The sequence below is a fragment of the Delphinapterus leucas genome, chromosome 6, assembly GCF_059928025.1.
Source record: "Delphinapterus leucas isolate spDelLeu-1000000601 "Yukka" chromosome 6, BTC_Dleu_Yukka2, whole genome shotgun sequence".
NCBI lineage: Eukaryota > Metazoa > Chordata > Mammalia > Artiodactyla > Monodontidae > Delphinapterus > Delphinapterus leucas.
This window is the reverse complement of record NC_143134.1, coordinates 15,399,368-15,420,466: the sequence shown is the minus strand read 5'-3', so window position 1 is coordinate 15,420,466 and position 21,099 is coordinate 15,399,368. Positions and strand designations below refer to the sequence as shown.

The 21,099-nt window shown below is 54.2% G+C and overlaps 1 protein-coding gene across 4 annotated transcripts in view; it reads left to right on the top strand.

Annotated features, from left to right (window-relative positions):
- The window catches only part of BLK (BLK proto-oncogene, Src family tyrosine kinase), a 46,377-nt gene extending 29,326 nt beyond the window's left edge, over positions 1-17,051 (top strand). For 2 of the 4 annotated variants that reach the window (XM_022594915.2, XM_022594916.2), the window contains exons 3-13: positions 475-529; positions 2,011-2,104; positions 3,018-3,116; positions 4,143-4,246; positions 8,385-8,531; positions 8,973-9,125; positions 10,418-10,597; positions 11,726-11,802; positions 14,302-14,452; positions 15,559-15,690; positions 16,386-17,051. In XM_022594915.2, coding sequence (XP_022450623.1) covers positions 475-529; positions 2,011-2,104; positions 3,018-3,116; positions 4,143-4,246; positions 8,385-8,531; positions 8,973-9,125; positions 10,418-10,597; positions 11,726-11,802; positions 14,302-14,452; positions 15,559-15,690; positions 16,386-16,591 — 1,398 coding nt within the window. In that variant the 3' untranslated portion in view covers positions 16,592-17,051. The remainder of the gene's footprint in view (positions 1-474; positions 530-2,010; positions 2,105-3,017; positions 3,117-4,142; positions 4,247-8,384; positions 8,532-8,972; positions 9,126-10,417; positions 10,598-11,725; positions 11,803-14,301; positions 14,453-15,558; positions 15,691-16,385) is intronic. The other 2 variants (XM_022594921.3, XM_022594919.2) reach the window with 2 other exon arrangements.
- Positions 17,052-21,099: the final 4,048 nt, after the last annotated feature.

Sequence of the window (21,099 nt, the reverse complement as noted above, 5' to 3'; positions counted from 1 at the left end):
AACGATTTTTTTTTTTAATTTTTTTTCTGGGAGCCTTCCGGTGCAAAAGTTTCTCTACAGGGTACATACCTGGGAATACATCTGTTGAGTTTGAGGGAAATATGCTTTTAAAATAATTTCCCTTGAGAGCAAATACTCTTTTGCAATTTCTCTTTTAAAGAAGAACCAGGATTTTAACCTGGGTGATATGGCTTCCTCCCACAGTTCCACAGCTGCCTCTTACGAAGTTGGGGCATCCCCACGTACCCCTCCTCCAGCCACATGTGTGGTTGGGCAGGCGGTCCTGGCTTGTGGGACATGGCACTGGCACCTGGGGCTTGAGGCAGCATGTGTAGAATTTACCTGTGCAGCCTCCTGGGCCAGCAGAGAGGTTCCCCCAGACCCTCCAGCTGGCACGCAGCAGTCTCACCCCTCCTGCCCTGCCCAGGCCTCGGGGCCGTGACCTAACACAGAGCACGTGCATTTCCGCTCTAGGTCGTGTTTAATCACCTGGCTCCACCCCCTCCTGACACCAGGCACCCGGACCAAGGTAAGAAGGGGCTGCTTCGGCAGCTGAGGCTCCCCTGGCCACGTCCTCCAGGCCCCTGGCTTCGTGCAGTTGGAACAGGGGCCGAGATGGGAGTGGCTTCCTGGGGAAGATGGGCCCTCGAGGGTCGGAGAGGAGGAGGCCTGGGGGGAGGCTGAGTGAGGTGCCCTAGGCTTCACCTGCCCTTAGGGGGTGTCCCTCCAGGAGCCAAGCACCAGCTCATTTAGTGTACCTGAGCCTGGGTGGGCTTTTTTTTTTTTTAAAGACTTTACAAACTACGAACGAGCACCAAAAGAGTTACAGCAAATACAAACAGCATCGTCAAACTGTGGCTTTCAAAAATTCTAGCTCCCAACCTCCACGGGCGAAGGCCGATGGCTCTGCATCCCAGCCCTTGCTCTGTTCCATATGGAGTTTCCCATATCTAGTTTCCCAGCCCACTTTCAAAGGCCCCCTGCCGGCCTTCTAACCACCCCTGGTCTCCACTTCCACTCTGATGGGCCGGACTGTGGAGGTGACATAATGAATGACCTCGGGGGTTCAGGCCGGGGCAGGGGGCTCACAAGATGGGGCTTCCGGGAGAGCTCTGCGCCAGCATCTTCATAACCCACCTGCATCCAGCACCGGGAGGCCTCAGGCATTAGAGCACTCTCACGACTGCACTGAACAAACAACCCAGAGCCCGGCTCTGCCCCAGGACTGCGGAGGATGCAAAACTAATTACGATGGGGCCTCTCCGCGAAGGAGCTCAGAGTCTGTCAGTCAAGAGTTGCAACCCAGTTAGTGGCCTCACCTGGTGCCTGGTGTTTCTTATCCGTGCTGAGGATCATGGTTAATTACCATTAGGGGAGATCCTTACTTCCTGCCGGGGGCTTCGCATCTCCAGGAAGGAAGTCCAGGAGAAGGAAGTAAAACCAACTGCCTTTGGCACAAGACCTTGAATCTCAGAACCGGAGGCGGCCTCTGTCATCTATTCCAGCCCCCCTTCCCGCCGAGGGGAGGTGAACAGCCACACTCTGGTGACAAACTGAGTCATCTACTTCTGGGGACGCTAAGTGGTCTCCAGGTGACCTTTTTCGGGGCGGGGGGGTCTTCGCTCCCCAGAGCTGTGCAGAAAAGCAGTGGTCATTGGAAAGACGATAAGCCAAGCTCCGGAGCCCGCTCCGTTGCAGGGACCAGCAGCTCGTCTGGGTACTGCCAGCCAGAGCACTGTGACAGGGCCCTGGGTACCGTTACAGGTCAAAGTTACAGCTGCTATGTTCCGAGACCACTACTCCCCTTGGAACAGAGGCAGGGAGGGCAGGGGGAGAAGGGGAAGAGAGGGGAGGGTCATGGCCTCCGAAGTGATAAGGGACGGTTCCCAGACGTGGGTCTGCGTCCCTCAGGTGCACACAGCCGATCTCCCTAGATCTTCGGGATTTTTCCAGCCCCTACCATCGCTCTAGCAGCCCAAGCAGTGACCATCTCTTCCCTGTTCGCCCTAGAGGAGCACTTCGCGGTGGCGCTGTACGACTACAAAGCCATGAACGACCGGGACCTGCAGGTGCTGAAGGGGGAGAAGCTGCAGATCCTGAACGAGTAAGTGTCCCGGACACCGTCCCTGTGACTGCAGGACCCCACCCCCGGCCCACCTACCTCTCCCCCAACCCACCGCCCTGCACGGCTGCCTCCAGAATATCTTCTCCAGTGCCCTGCCCCCCAGCCCAGCCCAGTCACTCAGTAGTAGGGGTTCATATTCACTACCTCCTGCTCTGCTGTCAAAATCCTACTCTTCCTTCAAAACCCACCTTGAACGTCACCTCCTCCATGAAGCCCTCCTGATGCTCACAATGCTTGCCTGGCTGCTCCATCACAGCTCTGGGCTGGAGTCTGTTGTGTCCAGATTTGTCTCCCTTGTCAGACAAGCTCTCGCATGAGACCCTACCCGTGAATTCAGCTTTAGTTTATCCAGAGTTTCTTCTCAGAAACTGCTCTAAAGCTACTCTCTCGCACATCGGGCTTGTCCTGTGGAGGCTGAGGGCTCCTTTATTTCTTTATGTTCTGCGATAAAGTGTGAAGGTCCTGACCTTTTGACCATCTGTGGGCTCTGGTTGGTCCTCTCCTCCACAGCCCTCCTTGTTTCTGTCTTTCCCGTCCAGTCCAAACTCAGTCCCCAAACCCTATACGTGTCCCATTAATCGAGAGGAAGGTGGCTCACCAGAGGACTGGGTCCCTCGTGGGTGGATCAGGCTATGGAGACAAACCTCCCCCGGAGGCTGCGTTGTTCCCTTTCCTCCCCTGGGCCAGGAGCATCTTGGGCCCATGGGATGCTGGCGAGTTGGAATGACCTGGACACCCCGCATCACTGAGCCCCTGGCCCCAGTTCCCTCCCTCTGCCCGACCACCTGCCTCTCGAATCCTCTGCCTCCCAGGGGTGAGATGCTGTGGGCTGTGAGCTGCCCAGAGAGCCTTGTGGGAGCCACTACCTGTTTTGTTTTTCTTTCCCACCTAGAGCTGGAGACTGGTGGTTGGCCAAGTCTCTCATCACAGGAAGAGAAGGCTACGTGCCCAGCAACTTTGTGACCCGAATAGAGACCCTGGAAGTGGAAAAGTAGGTGGACAGACGGCCCCTCAGAGCAGAGGCGTGTGCTGGGGGCTTCTAGTCTGCTCAGGGCAGAGCCAGAAAGTATCTAAATAGCAGAGCAGGGTGTGAACCTGGCACAGAGGGGGCAGGAGAGGGGTGGGGACTTGGTGCCACTGGGAAAGGCTTGTCTAATGTCCCAGCAACGTTTAAATCTCTGTGTGACACTGAGGGTGTCACTCAGGGAGCCCATCTCACCCTTCCCATCTGTAAAATGGGAGCTGCCCCTTTCCTGGCTAACCTGGTAGAGACGACCCCATGTCCCACCGCCTTGATCAGCCACCCTCCTCCCCTGCCTCCAGGACAGCGCTCAGGGATTGCACCTTGGGGGACTCACAGGATGGGGGCCTTAGGGGACAGCTCCGCCCCAGCATCCTCATAACCCACCTGCACACGGCACCAGCCAGGGCCTCGAGCATTAGTGCCCTGAGCAAACAGAGCCAGAGCCCCAGCTCTGCCCAGGACCGGGGAGGATGCAAAACCCATTATGACATGACCCCTGCCCTGAAGGAGCTCAGAGTTTGTCAAACTCACGAGCTGGCACGGGTCTGCCGCCTCGTCTAGTGTTCCCATCCAGCGATGCTCGCCCCCAGGAGGGCTCCTTGCCCAGCACACCCGGCCCTGTGCCTGTCCCTGGACCAGTGTGGGGCGGGCACATCCACCTTGACCAGCCTGTGCTCAAGGGGCACTACAGACCCAACCCCAAGGAGGGTGGGCTGTGAGGGAAGGTGTCAGGTGCATTCTCCCAGAGCAAAATTAACAAAGGGCACCAAATACTGCTCTCCTTTCATTTCAAGAAAACACCAAGTCCATCGCTGACAGCAGGGAAGGGGACCGAGGGGTATTTCATGTATCAAAATGTGAGGGGCTCAGCTCAGGGTTAAGTTGGCAACAGGAACACATTTCATCTCTGGAGGGAAGGGACTTGGGTGACAATATCCCCGGGAGTGTGGCCACTCTCTGAGGTCTGTCTGCCTTTGTGCTTTTCTTTTCCAGGTGGTTCTTTAGATCAATTTGCCGGAGAGATGCCGAGAGGCAGCTTCTGGCTCCAATCAACAAGGCCGGCTCCTTTCTTATTAGAGAGAGCGAAACCAGCAAAGGTAAGCCTGGGCCTCCGCTTCCCTCCCTGTGCAGCCTGGGAGCCCCACCTGCAGCCTTGCTTCTGGGAGTTGGAAGGGGGCCAGTGTGTGGGGTGCTAGGCAGAAGAACCTGGCGGCGTCCACCCCGGGGGGTCCCTCCCACATCAGGCCAGCCAGGACAGCCCATGGGTATCCAGTAACTGAGCGTGAGGCTGTACACATGGACAGTTCTCCCAGGGCCCCGCTGGAAATGTGCCCAGCACGAGAGCTGCTCCCATCTCGGGCTGGTCTCTCACTGCCTCGGTCAGCAGGGGTGCTGAGGCTGGCGGGGGCAGAAGAGGGGGTGTGACCCCGGGCCACGTCTGGAATCAAAGGATTTGGGAGCTGAAAGAATCCTTAGAGATAATCTCAGCTAGAGGCTGTGACTCAAGACACTTCCAAGAGCCCATGAGGTATAAGTTTGTGATATACAAGGACGGGGCAGTGATCACTGAGATCTGGTGGACTCACAGATTCAAACCCACTGACCGAGCAGAACGTTTCTGCCACCACCCTCAGGTCACTGGGTTTTCTCTTCCTCTGTCTTTAGTTTTCTCTCTGTCTTTCCTCCTCAAAGTTCTTTCTTCTATAAAGTATAAAACACATCTAAAAATTGCATAAATTATAAATGAGTGCATAATTATAAACGTAGAGTCATGCTAAGTAAACACCTGTGTGACCACAAGAGCGAGAACATTCCAGACACCCAGAGCCCCTCTCCCTGCCCCACCGGTGCCCCTTTCTGATTCACCTCCCCACCTGCCAGAGAAGCCACCACTGTCCTGACTTGGATGGAAATCCTTCCTTATCTTTCTTTATAGTTTTACCACCCATGTTTTGTCTGTTTCTCACCTTTATACAAACGGAATCATAGTATTTTAGTTTGTGTGTGTGTCCTATTCCTTTCACTCAACGCTGTAAGATTCTGTGTTCGTGTGCCAGGCCTTCTGAAGCAAAGTACCAGGAGCTGGGGGACTTAAACAACAGAAATGTGTTTTCCCACAGCTCTGGAGGCTAGAAATCTGAGATCAAGGTGTCAGCAGGGCTGGTTTCTCCTGAGGCCTCTCTCCCTGGCTTGTAGGTGGCCGTCTTCTCCCTGTGTCCTCACATGGTTGTCCCTCTGTGTGTGTCTGTGTCCTCATGCCCTCTTCTTATAAGGACGCCAGTCATATTGGATCAGGGCCCACCCCAATGACCTCATGTTAATGTAACCACCTCTTTAAAGACCCTCTTTCCAAAGATAGTCACATTCTGATGTACTGGGGGTTAGGACTTCAGCACAGGAATTTGTGGGGGGGGGGGGGACACAATTCAGCCCATAACAGACTCTCTCGTGTTGTTGAGGATAGCAACAGCTCACTTTGACTGCTATACGGAATCTAGTATATGAATATTCCATAAGTTATTGCTATTTCTCCATGCTAACGTTGGTGAACTTGGGGTTGTTTCCGGTTTGGGGCTGTTGTGACCGTGCTGCTATGAACCTTGTTATATATGCTTCCTGGTACACGTTTGCCACTAGGGCGAAGAAAGCCTTTGTTATCAGGACACTGCACAGAGGGACCTGTTACAGGAGAGGAGGTGGCAGCAGCGACATCAGAGGTGAAGGGGAGAGAGGGTGGCCGGGCTGTGAGCCTGGCCCCCTGTGTTGGGGCAAAGAGAAAGGACAGGGCTTTCCTGGTGGGAGCACCACCCCCTCCCCCGCCCGCTGGCTTACGCTTCAGCTCCATCCACGGCTTGAGAACTGCAGTGACTGGAAACACGAAAGCAGCAAAAGCTGGACAAAGAGAGCTGCTTACAACCCACTGGAGACTCAGGGGAGCTCCCACAGCTCACTGCCCCTCAAAGGGTCAGAACCAGGTGGGGGAGGTGGAGGGATGCAATGGTGCGTTGGGGTGCTCTGTGCAGAATTTCCGGAAATGCACCCATGGATGCATTAAGTTATATACACATACATATTAGAATATTGCCACTACTCCATCTGAATAGCAGGGCACCTATGTCCAAGAAACAATATGGGAATCATTAGAGATGACATAAGTGTTTTGTTTGCTGTAGATTATTTCAAATGCATATGGAAGTAAAGCGAATAGTATAATGGAGCCCCTGTACCCAACACCCAGCTTCAACAATAATCAACCCAGCTAATCTCGTTTTGTCTATATCGCCACCCACCACTCTTACTTTGAAGCAAATCCCAGACATCACGTCATTTCACCCGGAAATGATGTTTTAATTGCCTATTGCTAAGGGAACCCCTGGAGGGAAAGGGCGTCCCCAACCTCAGTGTGAAGGAGGAAGGGGTCTCTAAGGGTGACGGCTGTCTCCTCCTGTCCTTGCCCCCCTCCCCAGCTAGTCCAGGCTGGGATTGGCCAGATGGAGCTGAGGCTTCAGGACCCCACGCACATACACACATCCCTGCATACACATGCGCACACTCCACCGAACTCCAAAGCATCTGGAGGCCACAGACAGAGGATGGGAGATGGGGAAGGAACACTGTCCCCAGAAGCCAGGGAGCGGGTTCTAGCCCCGAGAGGCCTCCAGGACATCCCTTAGCTTCTCAAGCTTCATTTAATTGGTATCTGTGTGAGGACTGACTAGTTTCCCAGTTCAAGGGCAGGTGGTCCTTACAGTGTTAAGAAATCTCAATCTCTGGGAGCCCAGTCTTGCCTATGCCCAGCGTAGCCCACACGCAGCGTGGAGACAGGACAAGGGGATCCAGATTTTGTGAACCGCAAGGATTGAAGTCCCCTTTAAGAGGAAGGAATGCCAGATTGTAAATAGATATTCGGGACAGTCCCTAGGAGGAGCCCACACAAGAGAGAGGCCCTAAATCCGAGCTTCTGCAGCCCTGCTGGAGGAGCGCCCGGTCTCCTTGGCTGATCTAGAGGATTCGCAAGCAGGGTGCAGCGGAGGGAACGGGGAGAACAGCTCCCTTCCTCACTAGGGTGATGCGCGGATGAATGGACTCACTAGAGCCACTCTCTGGTTCCTGAGATACCGGGGCACGTTGCACCCACCCGGAGCGAAGTCGGGGCCACAGTTTGCTGCGTGCGGGCTGGGCTGGGGTCGGGCGCGTGGAGCGGGCTGTGGCGGAGGCAGGGCGCGCCGCGGGGCGCAAGGCTTCTCCGCATCCTTTTGCAGGTGGACAATAAGAGAGGCGCAATGGCCAAGGGTTAGGGGAGAAGGGATTTGAGATGGGCTGATGGTCTGATGGGGGAGGAAAGACGCGTGAAGACAAACACCGCAGAGCAAAATCAAGCGCCCACACCCAGGACAAGAGGTGTCCAAGCCTGACACCTGGCGGGGAGGGCTGGTACTGCTCGAGGTAGGCGAGCCCTTAGGAAGGGCACGGGAGCCCCCAAGCCTGCCGCTGGCCAGCGGAGGGCCCTGGGGCAAAGCGACATCCCCCTTCTGGGCCTCAGCTTCCTCATCTTCCAAATAAGAGTGGAGGAGTGTGGTGCCCAGAGAGCTGGAGAGAGGCGCTTTATAAAAACCATCAAGTTCGTGGAATGTTTTTCAGCTGAAAACTCTTGCCATCTAAATTGCTCTTAACGCTTGGCATCTGCTACATTCACCTAGAAGACAGAATACCTAGTTGTGTGTATGGATTTGAACAGAACCCCTGGGGAGTGTCTTATGTTCTCCCCCATGGACAGGAGTGCTTGGGGTTGTAATTTAGTACTGCATGTGGAGTAGGGTCAGCCTTTCAGCTGGAATGAATGAATGAATGAGTCGGTCTCTTAGTCCCTCCAACAACTCTATATTTCTCAATATCCCATTGCAAAGGGTCCGCAAGCCCCAGGGCCCAAGTTGGGGGACAGCCTGATTGCTAAGATAACATCCTGCCTGCTCCAGAGCTCTGGGATTCTCTGGCTGAGTTTTGAGAGATTTGGGGAGGAACGTCAAGGACAGAGTCAGATGGAGCAGAGAGGAAAGGCTTCCAGGAGGGTGGAGGGTGAGATGAAGGAAAAGATAACTTTTGATGGAAGTGGTCAAAATGGAGAGCAGAATTTGGGGAACTTTTTTCCAGGGTATCGGAATGAAGCCCAAATCCCAGTCCTGGGTTTCCCTCTATGCCTTGCTTCTCATGTGTGTGTCTTTATTAACCCTCCAGGTGCCTTTTCTCTGTCTGTGAAGGATGTGACCACCCAGGGGGAGGTGATCAAACACTATAAGATCCGCTCCCTGGATGAAGGCGGCTATTACATCTCCCCCCGAAACACCTTCCCCACCCTGCAGGCTTTGGTGCAGCACTATTCTGGTAAGAGGGGGCATCTGGTGAGGGCGCTTGGGGGGCTTGTACCAGAGGAGCCCTTGTATCTCCCTATCACTAAGATCTCAGGATGGTGTGAATTACTGGTGCCGTCTTGGTGGAGGGGTGGAGGATTATCCCAAGGCTGGACCTAAGGAGTTGACACCTGTCAACATAATGATTCACATTCTGTGTCCCTAATCCCCTCTACTGGCTGTGAGCACTTGGGGAGTAACAAGTATTTTCGGTCTTAGAGACAGCAAGACAATGATAGCATTCCTTGCTTAGTGCGAAACGAATGCAGAGAGCTGTGTGTGTGTGGTGTGTGCACGACGGGTAGGGGTGGGGTAGGGCGGGCAATAGGGGGCAGGGACACAGCTGGGAGTGATATGGCTCCCATGAGAATGGGACCAGTCTGGCTCCAGCCCCACCTCTTCTTTCCTAATGCAGAGAAAGGGGATGGTTTGTGCCAGAGGCTGACCCAACCCTGTGTGAGCCTGGCTCTCCAGAACCCCTGGGCCCAGGATGAATGGGAAATCCCCCGGCAGTCTCTCAAGCTGGTCAGGAAACTTGGGTCTGGGCAGTTTGGCGAAGTCTGGATGGGTGAGTATGTGTCACGCTGGGAGCCGCGGTCTCCCTGTCCTGGGTCCTGAAGCACAGAAGTCTCGGGATTTGCACATGGCATCATGCTTCCCATAAAGGCTTATGAGGGGGAAGGGACTGCGGCTATATACCCATTTTACAGATGAGGTAATGGAGGCATAGGACACTAAAGTGACTTGCCCTCAGCTGTTCCGCGCATGATGGTGAAGCGGGAGTAGAATCCGACTCTCCCACCCACTCAGCCCAGTGCCTCCTTTGTCCTTTGCTGCCCAGAGCTGCCTTTGCCATTGATGTGTGTGGCCTGGAATGCCTTGCTAACTCACATTGATGTGTGTGGCCTGGAATGCCTTGCTAACTCACATTGGGAGTGGCAACAGCATGTTAACCGTGGTGAGCGGTGAGCCAGGGGCCGCAAGACTCTGGTAACAGACCAAAGCCACCATTTGCAGCTGTGAGACTAGCCAGTCCCTTAACTTCTGGACTCCTGTGGCCTCACCTTCAATTACAGTTGACGGCCGCTCCTCTGCTCAGCATGGGCGCTCTCAGAACACAAGGTGCTTTATTTTATCCCCGGAAGGGTCCGTGTCTATGGACATGATTTCACGGTGGGATCCTGCTGCCCGTCCCCCCCCCCCCCCACAATCCTCTGGCACCCAGGACTGGTGCCTGAGGCGCCCCTGGCAGGAGCTCCACCTGGATTGTTGCAAGTCTGAGTCATGACTTGCCTTCTCCCTTCAGTGTGGATGGGGACCTCATGGTGGGGGTGGGGGTGTGCAGGTGCCGGCGCTGTAAGGGAAACATCACAGGGCGCAGAAAGGGGGAAGGAGGCTCCAGGCCCCCTCTGCGTTCTCTATGCTTTTGTCGTGGGCTGTGATGCTCCCTGCCACGCTGAAGCTATCAAGTGGTAGAAGAGACTCATTACGTAGGGGTAGGAGGCAGGCTACTTGAGGGACAAGAGATGCACCCCAGACCCGGGTATAGGGGCAAGGAGGTGAAATGGCCCCCCTCCCAGGCCAGGTAAGTTCCTCCACTGCCTGGGGCTCCCATCTGGCAGGGGAGGCTGGGACAAGCTGGCATCCCGCAAGGTAATCAGGCACATCCATCTGTCTCAGGAGCTGTCATTCCAGCCCAGGACCACTTCCGGGGGCAGGGCGGGGGCGGCTGTGGCCTCAGTGCCCCATCTATAGAACAGGGACGGCTCCTGGAAGCTTGTCGATTTTGGTTAAGGGATCACCTCCCATAGCCTCTGGGTCTTCTGAATGTCCTCTTCATTCTCCGTCCCTGGGGCTCAGGTTATTACAAAAACAACATCAAGGTGGCCATCAAGACCTTGAAGGAGGGAACCATGTCTCCGGAGGCCTTCCTGGGTGAGGCCAACCTGATGAAAACTCTCCAGCATGAGAGGCTGGTCCGTCTCTACGCCGTGGTCACCAAGGAGCCCATCTACATCGTGACCGAGTACATGGCCAGAGGTGGTGCCCTGCCCGGGACTGCATCCTTCAGACAGAGGCAGGGAGGCTTGAGGGTGGGAGTCCAGGCTTGGGGGCCCGAGAAGGCTGAGGCTGATCTGCTGCCATGGGCTTGCCTGGCCAGGAGACCTCGGCAGGAGAGCACTGAGCCACGGGCCGGATCGGTTAGCCGACATCTTTCAGATCTAGGGTGTTCCATGTGCGTGGGGGGCGGAGGGAAGGGTGATGAGAACAAGACGGATAAGTGGTCCTTACAGAGCGGTGTCCTCGGTGCAGGAGCCCTTGAGCCAGCATTTTTGGAGCGTACCTTCTGTGCCTGGCACTGCTTGATGCCCCCTGGGGAGGACAGAGCGAGGCAAAGTCCAAAGAACAGTAGGCTGGGTGTCCAGAGGCGGTTCTAGTCCAGAGAACGTTTTACAACCCTATGAGCATTTTACAACATGGATGAAGAGAGGTTGGGCGAGATGGCCTCTGAGGTCCATGGTGTGGCCACGCTCTCCCGGGGCAGGTGTTCCTTCTCACCCCTCCCGTGGCCCTGACCGCACACTGATTCTGGTCAGATCCTAACGTGCTGTGCTAATACAGTTCCTTAAAGGTCGTCATGAAGGGGGCCCACGCTGAGCACCTGACTCCCCAGCTCACCTCTTAGCCACCCCTGTGGTGAGCATCCTCCAACTCTTAGACGCCAAAGGGGAGCTGCGTTTGTTCCCCGCACCAACCCAGGAGACGGGTCTCTCCGTTCTGGTGCTTTCTTGTGCCCTTGGTCCTCGGAGGAAGAATCTCTGCCAACAAACGGAGAAGGGGGCAAGAAGATGCTTCGGAATGTGGCGCAGGGAATGAGCGTGTTCTGCTTCAGTTCCCTGGCTGCATGACCCTGAACTTGGCTGAGACCTAACATCCTCCAAGCAGCTGGTAGCAGATCAGCACCTCCTGGGCGCTGGGAGGGCTGAGATGGGAGTTTCTGTAGAGCAGAGGCACCTGCAGCTGTGGGTGGGTTTGTTCTCTGGGCACTGGAGATCCAGTGCCACCCACTTCCTGCCGCAGGCGGGGAACAGCCCATACCCTGAGAGGCCGGCCCAGCCAGGGTTGGGTCACTCTGCACAAATGCACCTGCAACTTCTCTTTCCTCAGGCTGCTTGCTGGATTTCCTGAAGACAGATGAAGGTAGCCGATTGTCCCTCCCAAGGCTGATCGACATGTCGGCCCAGGTTTGTGAGAACCGAGTGCAGTGGGCCAGGCCCCCAGACCCTCTCCTCCGTCCCCATGGCTTAACAAGATCAAATATTTAGAGGTTGTGTCCATTAGATTTAGGCTGGGCTGTGAAGGACAGAGAGCCTAAAGTCATCATGGCTTAAATGTGTAAACACCAGAGGTGGGCAGTCTGGGGTGGGCAGCGGGGCCACTCCTCAGAGCAGGGACCCAGGTTTCTTCCACCCTCCAGGTCTTAGCAGGTCGTCTTCCCACCCAGGGAGGCTGCTCACACTTTAGCATCTTGTCCTCCTCAGTCAGCAAGAAGAAGTGGGGGGGCGGGGGGGGGGGAAGCCCACCTCCCTCCCTTTAGAGACGCGTCCCCAAAGTCACCCACTACCCTTGCTCTCCCAGCCCCCTGGCCAGCGGTCACCAGCCAACACCTACTGCAAGGGAGCCTGGGAAATGTAGTCTTTATCCTGGGCAGCCGTGAAGGAGCGAGGTGGGTTCCATTGCCAAGGACGAGAGGGAGGAAAGGATGGTGTGGGAGACCCAGAGAGTTCCCACGAATTCCATGCCACACGGTAGGCCCGTGTTTTGTGGTGACCTCGCCTGTCCTCAGACGGTGCCCACAAATGCCTTCTGTAGACTCAGACGGCGTGAGGTAAAGAGCAAAAGGAAGAGGAGGGATCTTTCCTCCCCGGGGATTTTAGCTGAGGGTTCTAACCGGCAGCAAAGCACATCTGGTGGCTCCAAGTGTGCATCTGTTAAAACTGGAACTCTTAGCAGAAAAGCTCCGGTCTGTGGTCAGCCCGTGAGACACATAAACACGCACACACACACACACATCCTGCTGCAGAGAGGCACCCTCCTGCATCTACCTTCTCCTCTACTGTTATCTGCTGTTAATATCAGGACAGGCACTGAGGTCACCACCCCTCTTCTCTCCACCGAGGTGAGCACAGGCCGGGTCCAACAGGCTGGTGAGGTGATCTCGGAAAAGTAATGCTGGTGACCGGTTTCAAAGCACAGCGCAGTGATCAGCCTGCCCACTCTTTTTTGCCCCCGTTCTTTTCCTTCTCTCTCTCTCTCCGCTGTCTCTCAGTCAATCCTTTGGGAAATCTTGGGCCACCCAGAGGCAAAAGATGCGAAAAGCCACCTGAGTTTCTAAGTAGGTGTGGTCAAGAATCTGAAGGTTAGGAAACAAGAAAATCAGAACCTTCCAGGCGAGCAGCTTCTCAACCACATTCTGATCATGCTAACACCTCACTGCGTGCGCACACACACGCACACACGCACACGCACACACTCACCGCCTCCTGGGTGCTCCTTTTCCGGCTCTACGGCATGAAATGCCAAGCTCCCCTCCAACCACAAGCCCACGTGCCCCACTTTGCAGCCACACAGCAGCTCCCCCCTGTCCTGTCACATCTGGGAGCCTTTGCCCAGACTGTCCCCTCTGCCCAGGATGCCTTTGCCTCTCTTCTCAGCTGGCAGAATCCTAATCAACGTTCACGACCCAGGTCAAGGTCACTTGTGTTCAATTTTTCTGGACAAGAAAGTGCAGAGAGCACCTTGGTCATGTGTTCCCCTAGCATCGTGCCTGGTGGATGCTTCTTGAAAGCAGATCTGGGTCCTGCTAGACCTTTTTTTAAAATTTCTAATACCGCTCATATAGTACATATATACATGAATACAATATAGTACATATTTGTTAATGGGATGAATACTGCTAAATGCTGTCCAGATATAAGATATTTGGTATTTAGCCTTATAGTCCTCACAGTACCATACCAACATATACGTATGATGGAATGACTTAGCGAAGGAATAAATATGAAGATATAATATACAAATGAATGAATAAGTGAATAAACCAGTGCATTGGAAGCCTAAGTAGGAGTGGGATCAATTCCAGTGCTGGCTTTGAGGAGGTAAATTGGCTTTCTATTCTCTGCCTCAGTTTCTTCACCCATCCACTGGGAGTGCAGTGAATAAACCCTGAGTTAGTTTCTTTGGCTAAACGGCACAAGAGCAGGACAAACAGCTCCTCCTGGCCCAATGCTGGTGACCTGGGACAGAAACAACTCTCTTCTTTCACTGCTTCTGTTCCATCAGGATCCTGCTGGGTTAGGCCCTCCTACCGGTCTCACCTAATGCTCACCGCAACCCTGGGGCCCTGGAGACCCATCCCCTCACGTTCCATGTCAGGGCAGTGATTCCCCCTCCCCTGAGGAGCTTAAGCAATGATTGCAATCCAGGGCTCCCTGCTCCAGGACCAGTGCTTGCAACTTGCTGAGGAAATGAAACCCTCCACCCAACCTCCTGCCTTCCCCTCCTCTCACGCCGCTTCCTTCCTTTTCTCCTGCCTGCCATCTGCCACCTTCCTGCCCTGCAGACCCTTGGAAGGAGAGGAGAGGTGGGTGAGCAGGGCAGGGCCCCTGGCTCTGACGCAGAGGGCGGCCGGAGTCCTTCTCCCCGAGGGGCGCTGGCCTTCACCGTGGGGCCCATTCCCTCAGATTGCAGAAGGAATGGCGTATATCGAGCAGATGAATTCAATCCACCGGGACCTGAGGGCGGCCAACATCCTGGTGTCTGAGACCTTGTGCTGCAAAATCGGTGACTTCGGCTTGGCCCGGATCATTGACAATGAGTACACCGCCCAAGAGGGTGAGCGGAGCCTCCCAACTCCCCCAAGTCCCTCTGGACTCCTTGTCATGCAATTCTGGCCTTGACCCCAGCTAGTCCAGCCTTTCCCTAAAGTGTTCTGTAGAGCACAGGTGCCTCGGGAGGAATAGCTCTGTGAGGGAGTAAGTTTGGAGACACCGCCCAGTCCATCCAGCCCTCCCTTGGAGACTCCCAGCCCACAGCAGCATATTAAAGGCACTGAGAAGTCCTGCAGCTAAGGAACAGTGTACTTGTGCCTCACCTCGGGTCTCCCAAACTAATTGGAATCCCAAATACTTTTTCCATGTAACTTCTGTGAACCTCCCACAGAACCAGGGGTTTACAGAACACACTGTGGAAAACACTGCTCTAAAGTATGAGCGGCAAAACCTAATACCTGAATTGGGGTCTCCACGGGCACTCTACTTTACTTTGTAAAACTTTGGCAAAAAACCCTCTTCACAAGAGGATTTGAAAGGATCAAAATACATTTCATCCAGCAAGTTAGTGAGCAATGTTAGCTCAGCACATTCATCACTTGATAAGGGAGAAGGATCGACATGACTCGTTCCCTGAGGGAACTTCAGGGGATAAAGCCAGGCAAGGTGCAGGTGATCAAGGGCAGGGCCGTCCGGTGGGCTTCATGGACAGCAGGATTTGAATTCCTTCCTCACTGTGACCCTAGGAGGTATATGAGTCATGTGTCACCATTTCCCTTTTGCAGGAGAGGATGAATGTAGGGACAAGTTACATGACTTTCCCAAGCCATGGGTTCCTGTTAGTAAACAAGACTCAGGGGAGGTGCCAAAGGATTCTTCCATCCCAGATGGAAACACGTGCTGGTTGCCCAATGAAACCCACTGGGCAAAGACCCAAAGCGGGTGACAGGGGTGGTCTTTGTCCTTTCATGCTGCAGACCCCCAGGGTCTGCTCACTCCTGGTCATGTGTCCTAGGGGTCGGAGTGACTCCCTGGATGCATCTGTATCTGGCACAGCTGCCCTAACTCCGCCAGGCAGGGCAGGGTGGAGGGGAGGGACAGCAGGGCATCGGGGGGCGTGCAGGGGCAGTCGGTCACGGCCTCACAAAACTGCTCTTGGCTGTCTCACAGGGGCCAAGTTCCCCATCAAGTGGACTGCCCCAGAGGCCATCCACTTTGGGGTGTTCACCATCAAAGCAGACGTGTGGTCATTTGGAATCCTCCTGATGGAGATCATCACTTACGGGCGTGTGCCCTACCCAGGTAGGCGGCTGCATCGTGCAGCGACTCTACTGCTCAGGGCTGTCCTGACGTGACTGTGATGGCAGATGTCCCATCCTCAGTGCCTGGGGTTGCCCACCTGCACGTCAGAATGGAGCCCAGTGGTTGAAACAGAAACCCAAGTGTGCCACTCTGGGGGCGGGGCTTCCACCCCCTTCCTCAACGTTGCTCTTGGCAACAGAGCTGTGTCCCCTTCATCCAGCAGAGGTCAGTGAGCCCCCAAACCTGGAATTCAGTTAAGGTCGGGGTCTGAACTCAGGTTTCCTCCAACTAGTTTGCCCTCAACTGAGGGCAGGTGGCCCCTCCCTTGGTCTTGCACCTTGTGTACAAAGCCCCATCTTGAGGGTCAGCCCCCAGCCCCCCAGCCTCAGGCCCGGAGGGCTGGGGCCTCTTAGCAGCCTCTGGGAGGGGCTGGGGCCTGTTCACCAAGTACCTGCGCAGTGAGTGATGCTCGCCTGTGTGCCGCGCAGTCACAGGTAAGCGAGGTAGGGTCCCACCCAGGAGGAACTGTCCCGCACTGAGATAATCTACAGCCTCGTTTCCAGCTGTTCTCCAAGCAATGGAAAGTAAATGGTGGGATGCGTAAAGGTGGCACCAGCCGGGCTGCGAGGGCAGAGATGGCGGTCCGTGCCTGGCGGGCCCCTGCCGCCCTTCAGCCGCCTCCCCTCCGCCTCCAGGGATGAGCAACCCCGAAGTCATTGGCAACCTGGGGCGCGGCTACCGCATGCCGCGCCCAGACTCGTGCCCACCCAAGCTGTACAGCAGCGTCATCGCCGAGTGCTGGCGCAGCCGGCCTGAGGAGCGGCCCACCTTTGAGTTCCTGCAGTCGGTGCTCGAGGACTTCCACACGGCCACCGAGGGCCAGTACGAGCTGCAGCCCTAGGCCCGTGTGCAACTGGCGGCTTCCTCAGCCCCAGATGCGCTGGAAAGGCAGGGAGGGGTCGGCAAGCCCATTTCTCAGATGAGCAAACTAGAGGTAGAGCGGCCTGGCAGGTGGGTCACGGCTTGGACTCTGGATCCAATCTCAGCACGAACCTTCTCCGGCTGTGTGCCCCTGGGCGAGTTACTTAGCCTCTCTGTGCCTCCGCCTTCTCACTGGCACAACGGGGAAGAACACAGTTGTATCTACCTTGTATGTTCTTCACGAGGATGACCCGCTGGGGTGTTCAGAATAGTGTTCGGCACACTTGTAAGTGTTTGTCATCATGTCATATAAGGCTTCCTGTGCTGGCACCAAAAGCCAGGAGTCTACCGCAGGTAACCTGAGTCCCGCGGGCTCCCACCTGACCCATACTGCGCTCAAGCACTTTGGGACTTTTCCGTAATAAAGTCACGAGATCTGACCTTTCCCGTGTCGTTCCTGGTGACTAGCCTGGACATCGCATACATGACCTTCGTGTTTGCATGAGTGGTGCCGCTAGGGACTCGCGGACGGCCCTGGGTGAAAGTCAGGCCCCCAGCCCCCCAGGACGAGGACACAGACCCGACAGTCACTGCCTTTTAGGGCAGCTCGAGTAGGACCAGCAGGTGGCGCTCTCAACTCAGAAATCCTCGGCCTCCAGGTCTGAGTCGGGGTCGCGGGTGGGAGGGCCGTTGCTCTGCAGAGCGCAGAGCTGACAGTGCGCGCACCGGGGAGGCGAAGCAGCCCTGGGCTCCGGTGGTGCCGGGACCAGCCGCCTAAACTGATGAGGTGCGGCTGGTAACACCAAGGAAGGTTCCAGGGTTCCTCACTGTTCATGGAGGCTCCCCATTTGTCATGTTTTTGTTTGTAACAGATTTTCCGTTTTTTGAGCTGTTACGTTTACAGAAAAATAAATGAAAAGTGTAGAGAATCCCCATTTACCCCTCACCCCGCCCCACCCCCAATTTCCCCTATAATTAACATCTTGCAATAGTGGCAGGACATTTGTTACAACTGATGAGCTGACACTGACACATTATTATTAACTGCAGTCCGTAGTTTACGCTGGGATCCACTCTTTGCCTTGTATCCTGTGGGTTTGGACGAATGTAAAATCGCATGTCGTCATACTACCATACGGAATACTTTCATTGCCATCTTCTGCGCTCCACCTATTTCCTCTCTCCCTCCCCCTGGACCTCTGGCCAACGACTTGCCTTGTTTCGACTCCTCTGATCATGTGACAATCAAAGAGGTGGGAATACAGAGAAAGAAACCAGCAACAGAGAGCGTACGCGGTGTTTCCATGGTCACACAGCTCGTTAGTAGCAGGATAGGGATGTGGCCCCAAGCAGAGCAGCTGGACTGTGGCAGCAGAGAACGGGGGATGCTGGGCTGGGAGAGCCTCAAGGAGGGGCTGCCGCACAGGCAAAGGAGGACAGACATCTGCATAGTATTGCTGTTTCCAGGGTGCTTTCCCAAACAGCCCCGGGAGGGATGGAGAGGCTGGCAGGGGCTCACCATTATTATGCCTAAACTCTTCCCAAATGAGGAGACCGGCAGAGACTCCACACACCAGGCCTGTCCAGAGGCTCTTAGCTGGCCAGTGCTGGACCCTGGATCTGAACCCACTCTTTGCCCTCAGCCCCTATTCATGGCTGTGGAGGTAGTATTCTCCCAGCCCCAAGCTGTCCGTGTGAGGGTATTGGAAAGGGGCCCAGGCCTGAGAGAGTGGAGCCTATGACTGCTGCCCCCCAACCAGAGCTCTGGTAAGGAGTACGCCCCAGCCTCGGACCCCTCATGGATTTTGTGCTTCCCCTTCTCTCTCCCTCCCCAGAGCCAGGGCATTTGCAGTGCTATTGTAAAATGAGTAACAGCAAGACCTTTGGGATCAGATACACGTGGGTTCAAATTCAAGCTCTTCCTCTCCCGGGTGTGTGAACTCAGACACTTTGCTTGACTTCCCTGAGTCTCAGTTTCTTCATCTGGAAAATGGGCACATTAATAACTCCTACGTTATAGGCTTGTTTTGAGGTTTAGACAAAATAGAACACATGGGGTGTTTATCCCAGTGCCTGTCTTATGGTAAATGCTCAGAAACATTAGCTCTTTTTTTTTTTTCTTTTTTTCTGGCTGCGTTGGGTCTTTGTTGCTGTGCGCGGGCCTTCTCTAGTTGCGGTGAGCAGGGGCTACTCTTCGTTGCGCTGCAAGGGCTTCTCATTGCAGTGGCTACTCTTGTTGCAGAGCAGGGGCTCTAGGCGCCCAGGCTTCAGGAGTTATGGCACGTGGGCTCAGGAGTTGTGGCGCATGGGCTCAGTTGCTCCGTGGCATGTGGGATCTTCCCGGACCAGGGCTTGAACCCGTGTCCCCTGCATTGGCAGGCGGATTCCTAACCACTGCGCCACCGGGGAAGCCCAAGCTCTTATTATTTTGACAGCCCCCAAAGAAAGGCCTTCAAAGACCCTGATCCACAACCTCCAACTGCCTTAACTGGGTGTCCCCTGTCCTCTTTGTCTCCCAGGGTGGGCTTCAAACTGTGCCCCTCAGCGTTTTGTTCTTTATTGGTTGCTAGGATTTTTCTTTGTCTGCCGTCACACTGCTCCCACCCTCGGGGCAGAACTGCGAGAAGAGCAGCCCCGGGTGTTGAAGTCAGGGACCTGGGTTTACCCAGCACTTTCCAGCTGTGTGACCTTGAGTTAGTAACTCAAGTCCTCTGAGCCTCGATTTCCCCTTCTACAGGCAGGGAAGAGCAGTGACTCCCTTGCAGGGCTGTTTTCAGGATTTAAAGAGACTTTGAGTTGGTGCATTTGGCTGCAGTAACAAACCCCGCAGCCTGCGGGGCTTCAACAACAGACATTTATTTTCTCACAGCTCTGGAGGCTGGAAGTCCAAGATCAAGGTGTCAGGAGAGTTGTTTCTTTTGAGGCCTCTCTCCTTGGCTTACAGATGGCCGTCTTCTCCCTGTGTCCTCATCCTCACGTGGTCTTCCCTCTGTATGTGTCTGGTCCTTATCTCCTCTTCTTACAGAGACAGCAGTCGTGTTGGATTAAGGTCCAGTCCAATAACCTCATTTAATTTAATCACCTCTTTAAAAGGTCCGTCTCCAAATACAGCCACATCCTGAGGTCCTGGGAGTTAGAACTTCAACATAGGAATTTAGGGGAAAGAAAATTCAGCCCATAGCAAATAGTGACACATAGACATAATATAATAATTATTTCTTCTTTTGTACCTTCCATTCTACCTTCCCAGTGCAAGACATAGAGTAGGTGTCAATGTATCCTTGTAACTGACCAGTTTTAAAAACAAGAACATTTAGTGCGAATAAACTTCCCATCTACGAATAAGGAAGAACCAAAGCTAAGCTGGAAAACCAGTGGACCAGCTCTGAGCAAACTCACACACAGTAATCCAGATTTACGCAAAGGATACAACTGTCTCCAATGATTGATCTTACAAAGGGGTCCCCTACATACTCCTTTAGGTACTTTAAAAGGAAGGCTCGAGTTTCCCCAGGCTTCACGTTGTCTGGGGTTTTTTTTAAGTGTGGTAAAATACACATAGAATAAAACTGACCAACTTCGGCACTTTTTAAGTTCAGTAAGTGTCCGGTATACTCACATTGTCGAACCACCATCACCACCATCCTTCTTCAGAAGTTTTTCATCTTCCCAAACTGAAAATCTGTTGCCATTAAACACTAACTCCCCATTCCAGCCTCTGGCTCCCCCCGTGCTACTTTCTGTCTCTGAATTTGACTATTCTCTGAACCTCATGTAAGTGGAATCATACAATATATGTCTTTTTGTGATTGGCTTATTTCACTTAGCATAATGGCCTCAAGGTTCATCCAAGTTGTGACATGTGTCAGAATTGCCTTCCTTTTTAAGACAGAGTAATATTCCATTGTATATTGTATATATTGCATTTTGTTTATCCATCTGTCGATGGACACGAGTTGTTTCCACCGTTTGGCTTTTGTGAATAATGCTGCAATAAACACTGGTGTACAAATATCTCTTGAGACCCAAGCCTGGATCATCTAGTAGTTCTATTTTTAATGTTTTCAGGAACCACCATACCGTTTTCCACAGCGACTGCACTATTTTACATTCCCACCAGCAGCACACAAGGGTTCTGATTTCTCCACATCCTCACCAGCACTTGGTATCTTGATAATAGCCATCCTAATGGGTTTGGGACGGCTAGTGTCATTTTAATAGTATTAACCCAAATTTCTGTGACTTTGGACACCACAGGACCTCAGTCCTCTTTGATGTCTGAGTTTCCTGAGTTTTTTTCCCTGTACTTGCTGGTGACAAGCCTCTTCAGGCTGGTGCCTCTGAAGTTCTGCTGTTTGCGGCTGGGTGTTGGGGGCTTCGTGGGCCTGGCTGAGAGGTCCCTGCTGGGTGGAGGTCTGGGGTGGGGGGACGGGCAGGACTCTATTTTGGGGAAAGGACTCTATTTCTGTTTTCCCCCGGGTGAGTCTG